The sequence below is a fragment of the Sus scrofa genome, chromosome 8 (genome assembly GCF_054392235.1).
Source record: "Sus scrofa isolate SSC_HxYL_T2T_F1_AM1 chromosome 8, Sscrofa_HxYL_maternal_Yorkshire_Landrace_v2.0, whole genome shotgun sequence".
In the NCBI taxonomy this organism is placed as follows: domain Eukaryota; kingdom Metazoa; phylum Chordata; class Mammalia; order Artiodactyla; family Suidae; genus Sus; species Sus scrofa.
Window position 1 is genome coordinate 108,139,052 of NC_139390.1, and position 19,778 is coordinate 108,158,829.

At 33.0% G+C, this 19,778-nt stretch overlaps 1 protein-coding gene across 12 annotated transcripts in view; it reads right to left on the reverse strand.

The window, feature by feature from the left end:
* Positions 1 to 19,778, reverse strand: part of ADAD1 (adenosine deaminase domain containing 1) — a 171,150-nt gene that overhangs the window by 128,133 nt on the left and 23,239 nt on the right. For 5 of the 12 annotated variants that reach the window (XR_014813087.1, XM_084972986.1, XM_084972982.1 and 2 more), the window contains 4 exons: positions 18,526 to 18,696; positions 17,014 to 17,243; positions 12,874 to 13,111; positions 8,824 to 8,956 (listed from right to left, as the gene is read on the reverse strand). Coding sequence is in view for 11 of the 12 variants with exons in the window: in XM_084972986.1 (XP_084829112.1) it covers positions 8,824 to 8,956; positions 12,874 to 13,111; positions 17,014 to 17,243; positions 18,526 to 18,696 (772 nt within the window). In the remaining variant the exon portion in view is untranslated. Of the gene's footprint in view, positions 1 to 790; positions 1,311 to 8,823; positions 8,957 to 12,873; positions 13,112 to 17,013; positions 17,244 to 18,525; positions 18,697 to 19,778 lie in introns of those variants that run through there. The other 7 variants (XM_084972984.1, XM_084972980.1, XM_021101617.2 and 4 more) reach the window with 2 other exon arrangements.

Consider the following 19,778-nt stretch of genomic DNA (forward strand, 5'->3'; position numbering starts at 1 on the left):
AATAGGGACAAAGTCAGACAGCCAATGTTTAGTTCACCTGTGACTGAAACTAAGGAAAAGACTGAAGTGGCTGAAGTAAGAACAGACTCACAATTTCACTAAAGATATTTATCCCAATTCAAGAATAACTAAACTTTCCCTTTTCATCTAACTGTATAAACCAAAATATCAAGGTCAATAATCTTTTATTGATCTATTATTAGAAATCCCTACTGATTAATGTAAATTATAAGGAATAACATTTGAATGGTTCTTACAGAATACCTGAAAACAGGCAATCTTAAAGCATTTATAATCCTCTATTAATCAGAAAAACTAATTTATCAAGTTATTCCCTAACATGGCTATCATTTTTTTCATTTATAATGTTCAGTCTGCATTCATGAGCTTATATGACAGAAGAAATGATGTTTAAAAAAAGAAATTATGTTTTAATTACTATTTTTTACTATCGTTATTGGAAAATACTAGGCATTAAATCAACTGTCTGTTGATTTAATCAACAAATGAGCAAGAATTATTATTTGTATTCTTCGATTCCATTTTTTTTTTTTCTTTTTTTAGGGCCGCACCCATGGCATATGGAGGTTCCCAGGTAGGGTTCAAATAGGAGCTGTAGCTCCAGGCCTATGCCACAGCCATAGCAGCACTGGACCTGAGCCGCATCTGCAACCTACACCAGAGCTTGTGGCAACGTCAGATACTTAACCCACTGGGCAAGGCCAGGGATCAAACTTGTGTCCTCATGGATACTAGCTGTGTTCATTAACCACTGAGCCAAGACAGGAACTCCTTAGATTCCAATTTTTAATTAAAAAAAAACAAAACAAAAAACTTGAGATACCAAGACACAATTTTGAGTATCTCTGCTGAACAAATAACTCTAAAGCAAAAACTTGAAAGAAAATGAATTTTTTTAAATTACAAAAGAGTAATAGCTTTATAATGTCTATAAGAATATATATACAAAATGACTACAAAATGAAGCAGGTAATTAGTTTTCAAAAAATAAAAAAAAATTTAAAACCCTAATGTTTCAATGTAAATTGACATATTTACAAATTTTCAGCAATCTCTGAACAGTTGTTGCAAGAATCTGATATTGAGAGCTGAAAACACTAATATTTAAAAAACACTTTTAGCAGTCAAAACACATGAAAAAAAAAGGTTTTTAATATGACAATGGATTGCTTAATTCACATACTAAATTGCTCTATACAGGGAGATTTCACAATCCAGGAGCCATAGCCATGTTGCTGTAAGTAGGATTTCAACAAAGTTTTAGCTTCTTGATAGGATCCAGACATATGCTACAGAAAGAAAAAATATTAAATTATAGAATATAGGCAGAATTTGGCTTATGAAAAGTTAAGTAGCCCTAATCTTCTTTAATGTTAAAAACTAATAAAAATTCTTTTGAATTCCCATTTTCCCCAATACTTCTAAAAGATAATTTTTATTCTTTTAAAAAGCTTTAAAATTAAAGACTAATCATACTCATTACAGAAAACTTGAAAAATAAAGAAAATAGAAATAAAAATCACTGTAATCCCCAAACTACAGATAACCAACATTAATATTTTGGTTTATTCTCTTTCATATTTTAATAAATGAACATACTGATGAACTTTAAAAAAACAGGTTTATTCAGGTATAATTTGTATACCATAAATTCACCCACTGCAAAGTATTTAGTTTGATATTTTAAAACTAAATTTATATAGGTCTGCAACCATCACCTGCAAAAAGTTCCTCTGCACTCATATATAGTCATTATGGATTCTTAGCCCCAGCCCCAGGCAATCATGAATCTACTTTCTGTCTCTAGAGTTTTGCTTTTTCTAAAAATTTTATAAAAAGTGATTAACACAGCATGTACTCTTTGTCTTTCTGCCATTTCTAGAGCTGCTCCCGTGGCATAGGGAGGTTCCCAGGCTAGGGGTCTAATCAGAGCTGTAGCCGCTGGCCTATGCCAGAGCCACAGCAACGCGGGATCCAAGCCACGTCAGCGACCTACACCACCACCGGAACCTTAACCCACTGAGCAAGGGCAGGGATGGAACCCGCAACCTCATGGTTCCTAGTCGGATTCTTTAGCCACTGAGCCATGATGGGAACTCTAGCATGTACTCTTTTTTTATCAGGTTTCTTTCAGTTAGCATAACATTTTCAGATTCTTTCATGTTGTTTGATTACCAGTTATTTCCTCTTTATTGTTGATTACTATTTCATCATATGGATATATCATAATGTTTATGCTTTCCTGGCTGCTGAACATCAGAACTGGTTCCAGGTTTTGGCTACTATAAATAATAATGCTGTAAACATTAATAAATCAGTCTTGTATGAACATAAGTTTGTTTCCCCTGGATAGATACCAGGTGAAGTGTTGGATCACATGGTAAGCATAAGTTTATCTCTGAAACAAACATTCAAACTGCTTTCCCAAGCACCTTATACTATTTATACATTCCTGTCAACAGCATGAGAGGTTTCTAGTTTCTTCACAACACCTGGTACAGTTAGGCTCTTGGATTTTAGGTGTGCAGTGGTATCCTACTGTAGTATTTTACTGTGGTTTGATTTTCAGTTTTTATCTCCTGAGCACCTTTTCTATGTGTATCAGTCATTTGTACATATTCTTTACTACTTTGAAAAATTGGGCTGTTTGCCCACTTAATGAGTTGTAAGAGTTCTTTATACTAGATTCAAGATTTTTGTCAAATGTATGATTTGCAAATATTTTCTTCCATTATGTGGCTTGTATTTTCACTTTTTTTTAACATGACTTTTGAAATCCAAGTTTTAAAATTTGGAGTCTGTCAATTTTTCTTTTATGGATTGTGCTTTTGGTGTGATATCTAAGAAAAATTTGCCTAAGAAAACAAATTCTTCCTCCATTATCATTGGAAGTTTTATTGTTTTTAGCTCTTTAAGTTTGATGATCCATTTTGAAGTTTTGTATGACTGATAGAAGTCTAAGTTATTTTTTTAGCTTGCCCACAGATACTCAAGTCTTCCAGCACACTTTGTTGAAAAGATGTTTTGACCTCCCATTAAATTACTTTGGCACCTTTGTACAAAATCAATTGACCATAAGTGTGTGGGTTTATTTCTAGATTCTTACTCTGTGTCATTGATTTAGTTGTCTATTATCATATCAATACATTGTCTTGATTACTGTGACTTTATAACTTGTTGAAACTAGGTAGGGTAACTCTTACCAATTTTCTTCTTTTGAAAAATTGTTTTGGTTCTTCTATGTCATTTGGATTTACACATCAATTTTAAAATGAGTTTGTCAATTTCTACATAAAATCTTATAGGGATTTTGATAGGAGTTTTCACTGAATTCACAGATTATTGAGACAAGTGACGTTCTAAAAATATTGACTTTCCCAATCTATGAATTTCTCCAGCAATGTTTCATCATTTTTGGTGTATATATCTTAGACTTCTTTTGTTAAATTTACTCCTAAATTTATTCTTATGCTCTTGTGGATGAAACTGCTTTCCCAATTTTAATTTTGGAGTGTTCAGTCCTAGTATGCAGATATACAATTTATTTTTCTATATTACTCTTAAAACTGTGTGCTAAATTCACACAAGATGTAGTTTTTGGCAGGATTCCATAGGATATTGTACATACAAGATCACTTAGAAATAAGAAGAGTTTTTCTACTTTCTTTCTAGTGCAGATGCCTTTTATTTCTTTTTCTTGCCTTGCTGGACTGGCTAGGACTTACAGACTAAAGCTGACTAGATGTGTTAAGAGCAGAATTTCTTGCCCAAACTCTGAGGAAGGAGAAGCCTTTCAGCACTGTCATGTCAACTGCAAGTTTTCATTGATACCCTTTATCTGGTTGAGGAAGTTCACTTCTGTTTCTTTTTGTTCAGTGTTTTATTATGGATAGGTGTTAGATTGTGTTAAACACATTATGTTAATCTATTGAGATAGGTATATCGTTTCTGAACTTGAATATCTTCATATAATATATCGAATGATTTTCTGATGTTAAATCAACCTTGTATTCCATGGTGTATAATCCCTTTTATATGTTGCTGGATTTGCTTTGTCAATTTCTTGATAAAATTTTGCACTTATGTTCCTGAGAGATAGTGATTTGTAGTTTTTAATTCTTGCTATGTTTCTGCCCACTTTTGGCATCAGGGTTATTATACCGGCTTCATAAAATGAGTTGGAAAGCATTCTCTCCTTCTTTTTAAAGAGTTTTTTTTAGGATTTTTATTAACTTTTGCTTTCATGTTTGATAGAATTCATCAGTGAAGCCATAACTGCACCTGTGCTTTTCCTTATATAAATAATTTTAATTAATAATTGAATTTCTTTACTTGAGCACAATTCAGATGTTCTATTTAGTCAAATTCTATAATTTGTCTTTCAAGGAATGAGTCCATTTCAGCTAACTTGACTAATTTATTGACAAAAGGTTGTTTGTAATATTTTCTTATAATTTGTTTAGCTCTTTGGGGGCTTCTCTCTCATTCTAGATTTTTATCATTTGTGTTGTCTCTTATTTCTCAGTATGGCTAAGGGATTATATATTTTGTTGAATTTTCTGAATGAATCAACTTTTGATTTCATAGATTTTTCTACTGATTTTCCTGTTTTCTGTCTAACTTCAAACCTATTCTATATTATATATGCAGCCTTTTGTGTCTGGCTTCTTTCACCTAATGTAACTTAATTTCACTTAATGTTTTCAAGGTTGATCTATGTTGCAGAACCTAACAGTACTTCAGAGTTCCTTTCATGGATAAATGACAGTCCACAGTATGGACATGACACATTTTGTTTATCCATTCATCAGTTGAAGAACATTTGGATTGTTTCTTCCTTTTCTGTATTATGAATACTGTTGTGAACATTTATGTACAAGTTTTGGTTGGATAAATGTTTTCAATTCTTTTATGCCTATACCTAGGAGTGAAATGCTTAGGTTACAAATAAACTCATATTTAACTTTTGGAGGAACTGTTAAATTATGTTCCAAAGGAGCTGTACCATTCCTACTAGCAATGCATGGTATTTTCAGTTTTTTCACATTCTTGACAATACTTTTAAATGCCATTATTTATTATGGAATATACTAATGTGGGTAAAGAATATATCATTGAGGTCTTCACTTACCTTTCTCTAATGAGTGATATATTGAATATCATATGCTTATTGGCTATTTTAAAATGTTGTAGAAATGTCTGTTCAAAACCTTTGCTCATTCAAAAAATTTGGTAATGCCTTTTTATTACTGAGTTGCAAAATTTTTTTGTATTCTCTGGATACAAGTCCCTTATTAAATATCTGATTTGCAGATTTCTTAATGATAGTTTTTGAAATATAAAATTTTTAATTTTAATAAAGTTTAAAATATTTCTCTTATGCATTGTGTTATCAGATCTAAGAAACCTTTTCCTAACTTAGAAATACAAATATTTCCTCCCTTGTTTCCCCCCGAGTTTTACAGTTTTAGCTTTTATTCAGGTCTATCTATTTTGAGCTAATTTTTGTATATGGTATGACACAGAGGTCCAAGTTCATTATTTTCCATAGAGATATTCAGTTGTCCTAGATCTACTGAAAAGACTTTTTTCCTACTGAATAATCATGGCATTTTGTTAAAAATCAACTGATCTTAAGTGCCAGAGTTTATTTTTGGACTGTCAATTATATTTCATTGATCTACAAACATGTTTATGTTAATACTGCTATAATACTATCTTTATTATTATGGCTTTGCAGTATGCTCTGAAATCAGGAAGTATGAATTCTCCAACTTTGTTCTCTTTCAAGATTGTTTTGGCTATTTTGGTTTGGCTTCAATTATTGCTAATAAGAAATTAGCCTTCAAATGCATAGGTCATGGTTGATATTTTCACTCTGGCTGCTCTCAAGATTTTCTTTTTGTCTTAAGTAGTTTGATATGATGTATCTAGGTGTGAATCTTTATTTTTTTTATTTCTTGAGGTTTCCTGAGCTTTTTGGATCTATTAAAGGTTTTCACCTAATATGTGGATTTTTTTCAATTATTTCTTCAAATATTTTTTCTGGCGCTTTTTCTCTCTCCTTTTCCTCTAGGATTCCTAGTATACATTAGTTGGTACACTTAATGCTATTCCAGAAATCTCTGAAGCTCTGTTAATTTTTCTTTAATTTGTTTGCATTGTGTCCTTTAAAATAATTTCTTACCATCTTCAAAGTCCATTGATATTTTTCTGCAATCTCAAAGGTACTACTGAACCCATTTAGAGAATTATTCCCTTTAGTTATTACATGTTGTTTCAATCCTAGAATATTCATTTGGCTTTTTTTTTTCTTTTTGTAGTTTCTATTTCTTTACTGAGATTACCTATTTACTGAAACACTGTTATATTTTCCTTTAACTAGTGAACATATTTATAACAGCTGCTTTGAAGACTTTCCTGTAGTCAAGATTGGAATCTATTCAGAACCAGGTTCTACTGAATTTTATTATTTAAGTAGAGATTTTACTTTCCTGTTTTTTAAGTATCCCATAATTTTTGGTTGAAAATGACTTTTAAGATGATATAGCAACTCTGGATTCTGTTTTATTTTTCTAAGTTTTTTTTTTTTTTTTTTTAGCTTGCTAAAACTGTGAGTTCTGTTTTCCCTATGATGTGCATTGTCTTTTCCCAGTTTTTTAATGTTTTAGCCTGGCTTCCTATTGGTTACCCCGTATATCTGCATAGCATAGTGATAAAGCAAGTAGCTTAGTGATAGGAAAATAATTTCAGTAGACATTATGCTCAAACACCTTACAGCTATAAACCTTCCACCTTCTTCTGATCAATTTGTTTGGGAAAGGGTAGGTGGTAGAGTGTATTTAATGTTGCAGATAGTTCTATTTCACACTTTCACTCTTTACTGGGCTCCCTTGCGAATCAATGCAATTTCTCAGTCAACCAAGGATACAGCGAGAATTTCTCTCACCTCTTCCATGGCTCTTTCATTTCCAAAACCTACATGTTCAGTTACTATTTGGTACACCATTTGCCCCAAAGAGGACTGAAACTTTAGGCTGGCAAAGTTACTGTTTTCCCCATTTATCTCCCTACCTGATTTGGCACATTTAGCTAAAAAAGCCATAATTTCTCACCCTCTGCCCCCAAATTCAGTTCAACCCTGTAGTAGAAAATATACTACTTTTGGTGGTATCCCCAATCTGATAAAACTACAGCTCCTGCCATTTGAAGTAGCTGAGAGGGAGGAGAAAAAATAGGAACAACTTTGGGCAAAGATGCCAGAAACTCCTATTGTTCTTACCTCAAGTTCTTCATGTTTTCCAAGAATAGACACTTTTTTTTTTTTTTTTTTTTTTTTTTTTTTTTTTGGCTGCACCCATGGCATACACAAGTTCCTGGGTCAAGGATCTAACCCAAGCCATAATAGCAACCAGAGCCACAGCAATGACAACACTGAGTCCTTAACCACTAGGTCACCAGGAGACTCCCAAGAATATATGTTTTTTCAATGTTTTCCAGAGTTGTGGAAAGGTTTTTGGGTTTTTTTTTTTTTTTTGACATTTTTTCCAACTGTATACTTTTTGTTTTTACAGAGATGACTTTGAAACCTCTTTATGTCATCAAAACCAGAGATTGCTTAGATAAGCTTTTATACTTAAAAACATGTATACATACAAACAAACCTGTATGTGATATCACTTGCTTTAGAGGCTGGAATTATACAGTTTGAACATTAAGATGTTGGTTAAATTAAGAGATTTTCATACAACATTATAATGTTTACTGGAACTGAAATTAGGTTATCAGAAACAATTTGTATTTAATAACTTGATAACATGGATATATCATCTTATGACATGGCTCAGGTCATAGTATGTTGAATGAAAAAAGACAGATTAAAAGCATCTAATATGAGCTTAATATTTTAAAATATATGCATATACAAAAAAACATGAAAGAAACTGAAATAACATGCTTACATTACAAAATTAGGAGTATTATATTTGAATAGTATGTAACATTATATTATTTCCCTTCTGTACTTTTTTTTTTTTTTGTCTTTTTGCATTTCTTGGGCTGCTCCCGTGGCACATGGAGGTTCCCAGGCTAGGGGTCGAATCGGAGCTGTAGCTGCCGGCCTACGCCAGAGCCACAGCAACGCGGGATCCAAGCTGCATCTGCAACCTATACCACAGCTTAAGGCAATGCTGGATCCTTAACCCACTGAGTGAGGCCAGGGATCGAACCTGCAACCTCATGGTTCCTAGTCGGATTCGTTAACCGCTGTGCCATGACAGGAACTCCTCCCTTCTGTACTTTTAAAAAATTCTGAATTTTCTACTTAAGCATTATGTTTTTAATACTGACAAAAGAATAAAAATATTTTTAAAGATAGTAAAAGGCTATTTACATCGCTCAATTAACCCCAAATCATATAAAGGTGTTTCACAATTTTAAAATAAGCAAATTAATTTGTATGAATATACTAATGTATTATTTTAGAATACTTAAGTGCTACAATTAGCATAGTCAGTTTCATGCACAGAAGAAATTTTACTACCATTTTGTCTCTCTGGGTATAACAGTAGATTTTGAGCAGTATTGTCAAAAAAGGTACATACCATACTGAGGTAGTTACTTTAAGTGGCAAAACATATCCAATTTCTGGCATATTCATTTAAAAATTGATTTTATCACTACATGGCAGTGTCTTATTTTCAGCAACTATTTAACCAACTTTTGCTATGTACCATCATCATATTACATTATTATCCTTAAATTTTTATTTCAATGATCAACTTCATTTCTTTAGAGACTTACCTTAGCTGCATGATATGAACTAGCTTCAAGTAAATCTTCTTTTTTAGCTTCTTTGGCAAGCAGGTTAAATCTACTTAGCATTGCAGCCTTACAAAGCCGACTTGCCATTGACACACCACTTTTAAATGGGGAACTAAAGTAGAAAGGAATGAAACATTCACTAATCATTATTCAATGATTTATGTTGGAAACTGCAGGGATTAAAATCAGCACAGAATCTACAAATATTTCTCAATTATGTGCAGTGCATATAATGAAGTTCTTTACAAAAAATTATTCTGAATATTTAACTGCTTTCTAAGCAAATTTCTTTTATAAAATTATAATTTATCAAAATATTGCATTAAAATTAAAGTAGAAATGGATATTTGGAACAATTCTATTGTTTGAGGCAAAATTAATCCATGGTGATCCAAATTAAAAGAGTGGTTCTAACAGGGCTTGACCAGAAGAGGGCACAGAAATATTTTCTGAGATGAAGAAAGGTGTATGGTTATAAAGGTATATAAATACATCAAAAACTCATTAAATTTTACAGTGCATTTAATTGTATGTAAATTCTGACTCACTACAAAAAGTAAAATATATACACTCACCTCACCGCCCGCCATATATATATGTGTATGTACATGCATGTAGATATACATTTTCTTTTTTTTTTTGGTTCCGTCCACAGCATGCAGAAGTTATCTGGCCAGGAATCAAACCCATGCCACAGCAGCAACCAGTGCCACAAGCAGTGAAAACACCAGATCCTTAACCTACTGAGCCACCAGGGAACTTGAATTTTTATGTTTCTAATAAAAGTCCACAGATCATGAGCTTTCTTGCTATTTTAACTCTATCCCTTTATTATATCTTTTCGCTAGTTGTTCCTGTGACAGATGACAAAAATTGCCAAAATCCTGTATCACTCCCTGTCTCCATGCTCTTTAGAATGTATCTTTTCAGATTCTTCTATCACTAACTATAGTTGATTCCTCCTCCCCTTGAATTTGGGCTGCCTTTGTGACTTGTTTTGGTGAACAAAATAGATGCCAAGCCAGTTCCAAGCTTGGGCCTCAAGAGGCTTTGTGTTCTCATTTTTTTAGGACCCTTTTTCTGCCATGTCGGGCCAGTTGAGACTGGTGTACTAGAAGATGAGAGAACACATGGACCAGAGCCCAGCTGACTCTCTAAGACCAGCCAAGATGCCCTTTAGATGATCTAGAGTTGACTCCAGACACATGAGAGAGCCAGATCAAATCCAGCTCAGCTGACCTATGGTTGTTGTTTAAAGCTGCTAAGTTTTGAGATAGTTTATCGGCAGCAATAGTTAACATAACACTCCTGTAATGAAATGTTCTGATCTCTGTATATCAATTTTCCATCATGACTTTTTTTTGTGGTGGTGGTTTTTCAGAAATTTTTCACAAAAAAAATGATACCATATGTAAAGAATCATAATTTGCATTTTTCACAAATGATACCATATATAAAGTCATATTTCACCTTCTCCTTTCCAATGTTTTCTCTAATTTCTTTCTCTTGTTGAAGTGCATTAAATGTTAATGGCAATAACAGTAAACAATCATTCCTTGTGCCAAATGTTAGTATAAATGACTGAGATTTCACCATTAATCATGACGACGCTTTTGGACTAATAAAGATACATTTTACCCTTTACAAAAATATCTATTCCTTTTTTTATTGAGTATTTTTATTTAGAATAGTTGTAGAGTTGTATTATATGCCTTCTTAGAATTTACTGAGATGAATATATGGTGTTTTCTTCTAGATCAATTAATAAGACCAATTATATTAGTAAGAGTTTCTAATTTGGTATTATTTTTATTATGGCATTTTCCTTGAATTTCCAGAAAAAAATACCACTTGGTATTATTGTATAACATTTATTATTTTAAGATTCTGCTTTCTAATGTTTTACTTAGCAATTCTGCTTGGATAGAAAAGTGAACTTGGTTTTTAACTTTTGTGGTGAGGTGGGCAGCAATCTTCTATAAGGTTTAAGTATAAATGACACACTGCTTCATAAAAGCATATGAACATTTTCCATATTTTTAGACAGCATTAAAATTTCTTACAGAATTAGAAGTTTTTTCTATTTAAAGTTCTTTAAAATTTCTCTGAAACATCTCAGAATGGTGCTTTCTTTGGAAAGAGGTAGGGCATCCTCTCGGTATTATTATTTTCCTCTTCTGTACCAATTTTAGAAGTAATTTTTTCCTAGAAATGTATGCACTTCACCCAGATTTTCAAATATATTTGTATGGTTGATCAAAGAAGTTTCTTAAGATTTAATTTTTTCTGTAGTTAACTCATTATTTTACATGAGATGAGCTAGTGTTTTCACAGAATCAGTTTTTAATGATTTTTTCTAACATATTCTCTAGCACTTTAAATTTCTAGTTTTATACATTTCTTCTGTTTTTTTTTTGTATTATTTGTTGATGTAAGCATTTAAAGATTTGGCTTTTCCATTCAGCTTTTAACTATATATCCTACAAGGTCTGAAATGCAATACATTAAATATCCTTGTTTTCTAAACATTCTTGGCTTTCATTATACAAAAGTCATAGAGACTTTTTCCCAGTGAAAAAAGTTTCTAGTATTTTGACTTTGTTATTTAGAGCTTTATTGCCTCACAATAAGAGAATACTGTCTACATCATATCTACTTTTTAGAATTTGAAATTTCCTTTGTTGTCTAATATACGGTCAATTTTTGTTAATGTTCTGCAGGTTCCTGAAAAGAAGGTATATTTTATATTTTTATGATGCAGAATTTTAAAGAAATTAATCAAATCTACCTTGTTATTTAAGACTGCTATATTCTTGCTTATTGTTTTGTCTACTCCATCTACCAGGAACTGAAAGAGGTGAATTATTGCCTCAACTAATGTTGTGTTTTCATTTTTCCTCTTGTTTTCTGTAATTTCTGCTTTATGAATGTTTTGATACTATGCAATGTTGCACGGTTACTTGTAACTGTTCTTCCTTGTAAATTATATTACTAAATAGTTCTTCACTTTATGTAATTCTAATTAGAGCATGTCTGCTTTGTGTTTGTAATCACCTAGCAAACACTTGGCCTTAAATGAGTTAAGCTCTTTGTATACTAATTTCATCTTTGTGTTTTCAGTTAACAGCTTTTTAATGTCTTTCATGTGTGTAGTCTGTTATTAATAGTGATAAACTTCTTTACACTAATTCAAAGCATAAATAATTTATCAACAGTATGCTTCTGAGTTCACACCAAGAAATGTTTGTATGTGATCTTAATTTAAATTCACTTGCACTAAGAAAGCAAATTTAGGCATTTAAATTTTTAACATTATTCATTATTCCATTATAAAGAGATGTTCACACTAAAAGAAGGATTTTAGTTTTACTTGATAATCAGTGCCAGATATATTACAAAAAAAAGGTCTAAAAGGCACAACATACTGTGGACAAGAACAAAGGGTTTGGAAATAAAATGCCCAGATTAGAATCCTAGCTGTGTCACTTAATAGTTGGGTAACTTTAAGACATTTAACCTAGCTTGAATCTCAATTTCTTTTTCTATAAAAACACAACAGTATCACCTAACCTACAGGGTTTTTAATAAGAAGGTAGTATAACATAGTACAACAGTTCTCATACTCAAGTGCACATAAACAATATTTGGGAAAAGTTATCAAAAATACAGATTTCTAAACCATAAATTCATACATACAGATTCAGTAGGAAAAACTGAATTTTTAAAACAAATAAATTATATAATTCTAATGCTAATGATCATTTGAGAAACAAAGGTGCTGGAGACCGATGTTCAATGTTGGCTCCATCACTTTCTATGTAACTTTGATAAGTTATATAACTTCTGCAGGCCTGTCATCTTAACAGAAAAAAAGTTTATAATGCCTGCAACATAGTCATACTCAATGATAACTATTATTATTTACTCAGAATTCAAAAAATTGTATTAAAAAATTAAGTTTTTTAAAAAATTGTATTAAAATGTATTCTTAAGTAATATGTGATTTCTGAAGAAATGAGTAAAGCTCACCTTTCAGTGATCTTTCCACTTAGGCCATCCACAATCTCCAAAGAAATGTCCCCTTGTGCCCAATTCACACTCAGGGATTTATATTCCAAGTTTGTTTGCAATTGATACGCAGAAGGTACTAAACTAATATGAGGTCTGTTGACCAAGTAAAACATTGGAAGTTTTGAAGTGAGTGCATCATCAACACGTTGCTTTATAGCAATTTCTAAGCCTCTGGTATCACTGCAATTCCCATCACCTAGAGAGCAAAAACAAAATACTCAGAAGTTCAATATCAAAGACTACACAATATGATAATAAATAATTGTAAACATTCTTCTTTACCCAGTAACCTTTTCTTTTCTATTTCTATTCTATTCGCCACTTCTAGAATTTTTACCAGAACCAAGACAAGGTAATAACAGAATTTCCATTCGAAAAAGAATCTTCTACAGAAAATAATGAATTGATATTCCAGTGAATAAAAAAGCAAAAAGCCAGAGCTGACCAGAAACAAATCAATACTTTTACAGGGTTCTGCCAAAGAGAATTGGCTTTCAGTCTTGATTTCTGAAATTACAGCATGAAACCAACACATACTGTAGCAGATATATGTGGCTCAGAAATAGCTCATTAAGGTATGTTATTTTTCCACATCTGAGAGCCACATATTGCAACTGTTCTAGTAACCAAATATTACAGTTTCATAACACAAACTAAAGAATGACTATTTCTGATTAAAATTGTGGCCAATGCCAAAAACTTTGAGTTCTCAGTTTAAACTATTGAAGAGAGTTAAAAAAATGCAGTGTCATTAGTATAAAATAATAGGCTGCATCAAACTTGAAACAGAAGTTAGAGAATAGTCAATTCCTATTTAAAAATTAGTAATTCCAAAGCAGATCTCTTTCCTCTTCAGAGGGTCTGAAGTTCTAACAAGCAACTCTTTATAATGTCACTAGATACATTTCACAAAGTTTTGTGTTTACATTATTGGAATTGTTGAGATGGTTACATAGCTTACATTCATTATGATTATTTGGAAACTATAAAATGATGTAAAAAGAATATGATTTGCTTTTAACACTTTTTTTCTAAGCACTCTGTTGAACATTCCAAATCAAGAGATACTGACAAATGAAGGCTAGTTAAATTAAAGATAGACACAGAAAAAAGGTAAGAAATAAGGTCTGAGGATTAGTCATTGTATCTATAATGAACAGAAGACATGGATTCAAAAGAAAATGTCATGTATTACACACTGTGCTATAGACTAAACTTGTCCTCACAAAATTCATACACTGAAACCTAATCCCCAATGTGATGGTATTTGGAGGTGGTCACTGTAAAGTGATTAGGTCATGAAGGTTCAAGCTCTCGTGAATGGGATTGTTGCCCTTACAATAAAAGAGACCCTTACTCCACCAAATGAGGACACACTGAAAAGACAGTTAACTTTGAACCAGAGAGCAAGCCCTCTGCAGACACTGAATCTGTCGGCCCTTGATTATGGACTTCCTATCTCTCAGAACTATGAGAAATGTTTATTATTTAATCCAGCCAGTCTATGGTTTTTTTTTTTTTTTTTTTTTTTTTGGTAGCAGCCCAAACAGACTAAGGCATACTGTAATAAGATAATGACACTAGTTGTGCCTAAAATAGCAAAACCACATTTGGAAAAAGAAAGAGACCCTATCAGTAAAACTCCATATTAAGACTCCCTAAACATCAAACTATTTCACCTAGATGTTTTAACATGGTGGTAGAAAAGTTAATTTAATAGAATAAATCAGGTACGCTAATATTATATTAGAAATTTTACTTTTTTCATTTTTATGTGTATGCTTTAATTTTTAACTATATCTGAGGTATGATTCTGATTATATTTTGAGGTTAAATCTTGTTTCTAGAAAAATATATCTCTAAAATTATATCATATAATTTCTATTTGATTCATCTAAAATGATTTGAAATAATGACATGAAAGTCAAAGACCAAATCAAAGGTTAAATCTTGTCAAAGACTAAATCAAAGGTTAAATCTTATCAAAGACTTTTGCAAACCTGACCTGAGAGATTTTCATGCAGAGAAGATCTCAGGACCTTAGTGTACCATAAATTAATAGAAGTCAACAAAAACAGTTGCTGAAACACATAATATTGGCATACCTCAATTTATTGTACTTTGTTTCACTGCACTTCACTAATATTATGGTTTTCACGAACTAAGGTTAGTGGCAATCCTGCATTGTCAGATGACAGCACTTTTTAGCAATAAAGTTCTTTTTAATTCAGGTATGTACATTGCTTTTTTAAGATATAATGTTGCTGCACACTTAACAGATATTGCATAAACATAACTTTTATATGCATTGGGAAACCAAAAAATTCATGTGATTCATTTATTATAATGTTCAATTTATTGTACTGGTCTTGAACTGAACCCACAATATCTTTGAAGTGTGCCCATATAAACTGAGGCTGCATTAACAAAAATAAAGTGTCTAAATCAAAGAAAACAACATTATTGGAGTTCCCATCGTGGTGTGGCAGAAACAAATCTGACTAGAAACCATGAAGTTGCAGGTTTAATCCCTGGCCTCACTCAGTGGGTTAAGGATCTGACATTACCGTGAGCTCTGGTATAGGTCACAGACGTGGCTTGGATCCTGTGTTGCTGTGGGCTGTGGCACTGGCTGGCAGCTGTAGCTCCAATTAGACCACTAGGCCTGGGAATCTCCATATGCCATGGGTGCGGCCCTAAAAGCAAAATAATAATAATAATAAAAGAATACAACATTATTGTAGAACAATGCACTGCTCATATCACATGTGGAACATATATTTGATCTGAGGCATTATATTTTAACACTATCATCCATATATTGCAGAATATCTGGAGAAAACAAATCATGCTCCTATGAAACACAAATGATGTCTAGATGAGAGAGGACATAAAGGCAAGAATCATCTCATCTTTGTATTCCTTATGTTAATTCTGTATTTTATATGAATGGTGCCCCTGAGAGTTATGTAATAACATTGCACAGAACCTAGCATATAGTAAGTGGCTCAATAAACACCTGATGAAAAAGGAATATAAAAGACTAGATCATCAGAGAACAGTAATTATCAACTCTGGATGCACATTAGAAGCATTAGGAATTGGGCTATTAGTACCAATTCCATTTCCATATTACTATTATTATTATTTTTGCTTTTTAAGGCCGCACCCCCGACACATGGCAGTTCCTAGGCTAGGGGTCAAATTGGAGCTACAACTGCCAGCCAACGCCACAGCCATAGCAATGCAGGATCTGAGCTATGTCAGTGGCCTACATACCACAGCTCACGGCAATGCTGGATCCTTAACTCACTGAGTGAGGCCAGGGATTGAATCTGCAACCTCATGGTTCCTAGTTGGGTTCGTTTCTGCAGCACCATGATGGGAACTGCCCACATTATGTTAAACACTCTCTAGCTGAGCATGAAGTGCAACAAGAGTAAAGAATAATAGTTAAAATTTATTTTTCAAGTGTTCTAGTCAGCAGAATTAGTTTAAGAAGAAAAATAAAAGCATTTTCAAAAGTAAACATGCTGACTCAAAGCATTTATTCATACATTTACTTATCTCCTAGCACAAACCAGACCAAGTGTGGCAAAGCACCTCCTTTCAAGAGTGTCAAGTTTAACAGACACAGTGCTCTAGTTATTTCCTACTCATTTCACAAATCCAAAGGATCTAAATCATAACCAAATGTACAAAAAAAGCATAAAACTAGGAAAGAACCAAAATGGCATTTAATATTTTTATTACTTCAGGAATAACTAAATATAAACTTTTAAATTTGACAAGTTCAAATAAACATTTTCCAAAAGAAAGAGGATAAACTGAATATTGTGCAAACAAAGGTGTAAGTTCAAGACAGAATACATGTAAGTGAATTGCCTGACTTAAAACATTAATTCTCGGGCTCCTGACAAGATGACAAAAGTCCTATTATACCAAGTGTGATTACAAGTTACCCATAAAACAAAAACCTCAACAAAACAGTGGATCGGAATTTTACATTATATAAAGCTTCACACATGCAAAATCTGATTTTATGCTGATAAAGCATAATTATTGAAAGAGGCCAAGAGGTACTGAAATTCCACTCACCAACAAGCATACTGTTGATATAAACTGGTTGTATAAAGTGACTCAGCAATGCTCCCTGCACACCAAGCACTTCCCATCTTGTCAATTTGTCACTTGAGGACATACTGCTTATTCTATTAACAACATCTGTAGGACAGTAGACAGTCAGATAAATTTTGCCTTCAACAGCCACGTGGAGACTCAGTTCTTCATTGGCTTCAAATGCAGATACAGAATGTGGATTAAGACGTCTAGAGAAAGAAAATAGTTTCTTCCTTTAAAAAACAAAGCTGACAAAGTAAAATCTGCATGTACCTAAGAATTTTTCTCAAGCATATTTAACTCAGCAGTATACATTTAATTTCAGTAACAGAAATGGATGCAAACCCAAAGCAAGGTAAGACGGAGTGACTTCATTCCACAAGATTAAAAACAAACAGAAATTAACAACAACATTTAGAGTGTTTGGCAAGAATAAATTTCATATTATTACCATTCTTTACATTCCTTGAAATCGAAGGGAAATCTAATTTTTGTCCCTATCATAGTTTGTGAATTATTTCCTTTCTCCATATGAAAAAAATTTAGACTACAAAATGAGGGAATGAAATAAAGAAAAGCAAAAATTTGTATTCAAGATTCATTTACAGTAAAACATGTGAAAACAACAGAATCTAAAATTACTTTTCTTAAGTTTTTTCTCTAGGAACACTCATTACCCTGGTTTTCAAAGGTGTTACTGGAAGGACTTTTAACAAAGTACGATAAAGCACAGTTATCTCCAGACAGTTAGAATTGAAGTGAATTTTACTTTCTTTTTGTGCTTGTCTGTGTTACTCAAATTTCATGCTAACTGATGCTACCCATTCATCAATATAATGAAGTTTGGCCACAGACTGACTAGAAGAATAGACTGCATTTCTTAACTCCTGTGTTAGTAGGTGAAGAGTATATAAATTCATACTTACTAAATTTTATAGTCTTACAACTAAAAAAGGAGTAGAAGATTTTCAACAGAATAGAAAAGAAAGTGGTGAAGAACATGGGATCTTTGAGTAGCAGTAACAGATCAGACTGAATGGAGGGGAGAGAGGAAGAATATGTGGCTTCTTGCAGCCTACAAATAACACCTAAAGGCTAGAAGGAGAATATGGATAGACAGGAATTTATTTATTCTTTTGCTGTATGGATTCAGAATGTATGACATGACCATCCTAGTTACTTTTTAAAAAAGCTTCATGGAGTTCCCGTCGTGGTTCAGTGGTTAACGATTTCGACTAGGAACTATGAGGTTGCGGGTTCCATCCCTGGCGCTGCTCAGTGGGTTAAGGATCCAGTGTTGCTGTGAGCTGTGGTGTCGGTCACAGACGCAGCTCGGATCCTGTGTTGCTGTGGCTCTGGTGTAGGCCGGTGGCTACAGCTCTGACTCAACCCCTAGCCTGGGAACCTCCATATGCCATGGGAGTGGCCCAAGAAATGGCAAAAAGACAAAAAAATAAATAAATAAATAAAAAATAGCTTCACAATACTTACAATTGTGACTTAATTTGGGCTGATCCTTTAGGCACCTGGTTCATATAGAGGTAAATGTTGATATTCTGCTTGAGAGTGAGTAGATTAGAGGCAGGTTCTGTACAAAATATTGATTTTTCCATCATAGCAGGATTTTTGCTGTAGAAGAGTAGAAGTTGTCTATAAAAGTACCTAAAATAAATGATATAATTTTATCAAGTAAGAAAATTTGAAAATAAAGTATATATATATATATATATATTTTTTTTTTTTGGTCTATTTAGGGCAGCATCTGTGGTATATGGAAGTTTCCAGGCTAGAGGTCCAATCGGAGCTGTAGCTACTGGCCTGTGCCAGATCTGAGCCACGTCTGTGACCTACACCAAAGTTCATGGCAATGACATATCCTCAACCCACTGAGTGAGGCCAGGGATCAAACCTACGTCCTCATGGTTACTAGTCAGATTCATTTTGGCTGAGCCACGACAGTAACGCCCTGAAAACGAAGTATTTTAAACATGTCATGACTAGTGTTCCTTTAGGTCAGAAGTTTTGATATTCCTAGGAACTTCTAAAATGACCTTAGCCCTACTTAATCAAGAATTAAGTCCCCTGAGAAGTTTTTAACTAGATCCCAATCTGCCCTGTGACCTGCCTTAAAGAATCATTCTTCAACTACCATTCCATTCCCATTTCACATTCAAGTCCTCAACTATCACTTCCTGCAAAAGACTCACTTCTCTAATTCTTCCCTTCTTTCTCAGACAGTTCTGCTTCCAGCCTTCAAACTAAAGTGTCTATTTTCTGCTTTACTTCGATTTTCCCTTCCCTGTTAAAACAGGCTGAAAAACAACAACTGTTTCTTGCTACTTACTGGTTCTGAAGACAAAAATATAAGAACGCAGGAATAATATAATTAAGCCCATAAGCTGTATTGAGAAGTGAAACAGACTTCCTGAAAGATAACTACTATCAAGTCAGATGTAGTCTCTACTATCTGCTACTCACACCTCTGATATGAAGCAGAGTAAATGATAAGTCTAGAAAAAGAAAACAGGCATGCTCACCTCAGCCCCTTTCTCTTTCTGAGATGTGCTGGCCTAAATACTGTTTATTTAAAAAACATGATTTTAATCCTATTGTCAGAAATATGTAATAAAAAATTAAGCACCAATAACATACAATAGTTTCAAGCATGGGAAGAAATAAATACAAAAAAGGTATCTTTCAACAGGTCAAATAATTCAGTAAGAACCAAGGATGATGGGAGGATA